Here is a 3,270-nt window from a genome sequence, read left to right as displayed (position 1 = left end):
CGGCTGTTTCCAACAGAGAACCAGTAGGCTATTATTAGTGAGGAAGAAGATGTACTAGCCCTATACTACAGCGCGAACACCGGCTCAGGCTCACGACACACCCTCGTCAGCTGCTGTAGGTAAACAGAGGAATACCAAAATGGTGCTAACTTGTGATTTCCCCAGCTGTGGGAATAAAAATATCACCGGCTCCCAATTCCATCGGTGTCCTGTTACAGATGTAACCCGTAGGCAACTTTAGCTTGTGTCAACTGGGATGAACCTCGCTACCAAACCGGCGAGGGTGAAGCAACTGTGCGTATGTCATCCCGACGGACAGAGAAAACGCAATTTCCGCTCTGCTGTGCTCAAAGAGAGAGATATATTACCTAATACCAGTCTATATAACGATGTCTGTAGCTGATTGTCTGTAAAACAAAATGTTTGATTGAACTAATAGCCTGTTGTGTTGTGGAGAGTACATTATACGCGGCCTCGTTTTACCGTCTGCATTTAGTTTATTATATTAGGCGAACTACTAAATCCATGACATGAGTAATCAATCACATAGAAATGTGAATTCATATGTGATTACGACCAGTCTCTGCTTTGTTCTGGTGGTGGGTCAGCCCAAGTTGCCTACGGGTTACATCTGTAACAGGAAACCGATGGAATTGGGAGCCGGCGATGTTTTCATTCCCAGAGTTCGAAAAAGTAGATTTTGCAGTTTTTGCCATTTTTGGCAGGAAAAAAGTTAGGTGGAAGTGGCCGTGGCCATGCACACGTGACGCAGCTTCATTCAGGGAAGCCATGGATTTTGAATATGCGACATACGGTGTGGGAGTTACATGCCAAAACGCATTAACCTTGATTGTAGTGCCCCCTGCAGGTGCACATATGTACATTTTTGCGTCTGAGGTCCCTGCAGGGGTCTGGACCAACCCTCCAAATTGCACCACCCTCCTTTGCATGGTGTAGCCTGCATCAATAGTTTTACTTTCGGAAAAATAATAATAAGATGTATAATAATAAAAATCTGAACAAAAACAATAGGTTTCCCAGCACTGCTGGACCTGGGAAACGTATCTGCTTGCATACGCGTTCCCCAGGCCCCTCGGGCTTTGACCCCTAACAGGCTTCGTTTCCACTGAGGGAAAAGGTGTCCGTATACAGCAGGAAATAATGAATTAATCCTGGAAAGCTATTGATGTAGCACTTTTCTCCATATGAAAGTAACATGGCGATTATTCGACCAATGAGAATTTGGTTGGACAAGAGCATATCGACCAAATAATCGACCAGTCGACCAGGAGACTTCAGCCCTGGTAAACAGACATCTCAAAACCTGGATAAATTAAACCAAAACTCTGCAAGGCTTCTAAGTGGTGCAGCATGCACATGGCTGAAGGTGTGAATTCTCTTTCAGCTCTGTAGCCAAGCCATAATGAAGAAGTTGTCTACTTGATTCTGTCCAGGTATGATGCTGGGAAAGACAACTACATTGACCTGATGGAGCTGAAGCTGATGATGGAGAAGCTTGATGCTCCACAGACGCACATCGGCTTGAAGAACATGATCAAGGAGGTGGACGAGGACCTGGACAACAAGCTCAGCTTCAGAGAGGTAAACCAAGAAAACCAGCTTAGAATCAGTCAGAGGATGTGATGTTCTTTCTGTCCTTATTCACGTCTCTCTGTTCCTCCTGTCCTTCTCAGTTCTTACTCATCTTCAGGAAGGCAGCAGCAGGAGAGCTGGCAGAGGACAGTGGCCTCAGTGTCCTCGCTCGCCTCTCTGAAATCGATGTCTCCGCAGAGGGGGTCAAAGGAGCCAAGACCTTCTTTGAAGCCAAAGTAAGTAGAAGTGACTTCTTCTACAAGATTTTAAATGTTTCCATACAGTCTTTACACTAATTTAAGAGTTTAGGAGGTGAAGAGATACAGTCATACCCTTTAAATGAGAGTAGAAAGAACATTCCCATTTAAGTCAACATAGCAAGATGGTCATTTTTTTTGTGTATGCAACCGCAGTTAATGGGCTAATGTCTGTATTAACAAACTAACTTATGGCAAGTTGCCGGCAAGTTGTCGTAATGACCAAGCGAGCAATCGATGAGAGTCTCCACAATTTTCTTTACGTTTCGAAACGTTGTCCTAATAAACCACAGTTGTGACTTGGAGCAGTGTGCAGGCTTTTTTCCTTTTCTTTAATTAACATTAAATCACCTCGTGGGGCACCATTCCTGTAAAGGGAAAATTGATAGCCAGTTAAAGATATCAGTCTCATAAAATACGCTAAACTATTAATTTGGAGTTTTGATTAATAATTAAATTAATGACAACCAGGGCAGGAATTTCACGAGGGCCATGAGGGCCATGCCTCCTCATTTGGCCCTGTGCCCTTGAAAAAAATATCTGCCCTAAGGCCACAGTGGCCTTGATGCCCCGCCCGCACTGCCCCAGGTGATTTTGCGGTTTTCTCCTCTGCCTCTTTCCTGTCAACACGGCTTTGACACCTACATCTATTGAGAAAAAAATAATGCGATGACATTCTGGATTCTTATTGGGCAACAACAAATGAGACGATGCGTACATCACCAGTGGGGGGTTTGATTCGAGCCTGGCATGAGCCACTCGGACGGGCTATAATGACAGTTTGACACCAATCTATCACCGCCAACCACGAGACTTCATCAAACGCCCGGGCAGGGATCGGTACCGAGACCCAGTATTAAACAACCCAAGGCAAGTTTAATCAACACCGTAATAACAGTAAGCTCCGCCATTATTGGCGTTACTTTTTAAAGTTTCAGTTTCATCATCATTCTGCAGCCTCTCTCCTGCTCTCTGCATGTCACCCCTCACAGCGCGCGCACACACACAGACACACAAACTCAGCAGCAGAGAGGCCGCAGTGCAGATGAGGGGAATATAACTTCAAGATTACTCTAGTTAACAACAACTACACTTGTTACTGTGAGTAGCTTAAGTGCAATAAAACCTCTGCCAGTCAAGCCAATACTTTATCAATACATATGATCAGCATGTAGAAAGACATATTTCAACCCGCTCTGTCCGCAGTCTCTCATTCACCGCTATTATGATTTATGATCGCGGTCGACACAAGCACATCACAATCACAGTGCTAACAGCGAAGTGTTAAAGACTTAAAACTAAAATGAAAGCTGTCTGTATGTAGGCTAACACTTTATCTGAACATGTACCTGAGGCAGCCGACCTGCAGACAGTGAGTGTCCTCAGTAGAGGAGGGACAGAGAGCAGGATGAATGACTGA

The 3,270-nt window shown here is 44.7% G+C and overlaps 1 protein-coding gene across 1 annotated transcript in view; it reads left to right on the top strand.

The window, feature by feature from the left end:
• The window catches only part of efhd2 (EF-hand domain family, member D2), a 62,660-nt gene that overhangs the window by 24,238 nt on the left and 35,152 nt on the right, over positions 1-3,270 (top strand). The window contains exons 2-3 of the mRNA XM_050064728.1: positions 1,455-1,602; positions 1,695-1,829. Coding sequence (XP_049920685.1) covers positions 1,455-1,602; positions 1,695-1,829 — 283 coding nt within the window. The remainder of the gene's footprint in view (positions 1-1,454; positions 1,603-1,694; positions 1,830-3,270) is intronic.

The sequence above is a fragment of the Epinephelus moara genome, chromosome 16, assembly GCF_006386435.1.
Source record: "Epinephelus moara isolate mb chromosome 16, YSFRI_EMoa_1.0, whole genome shotgun sequence".
NCBI lineage: Eukaryota > Metazoa > Chordata > Actinopteri > Perciformes > Serranidae > Epinephelus > Epinephelus moara.
The sequence above is the reverse complement of the archived record's forward strand: the minus strand, read 5'-3'. Positions and strand labels throughout refer to the sequence as shown.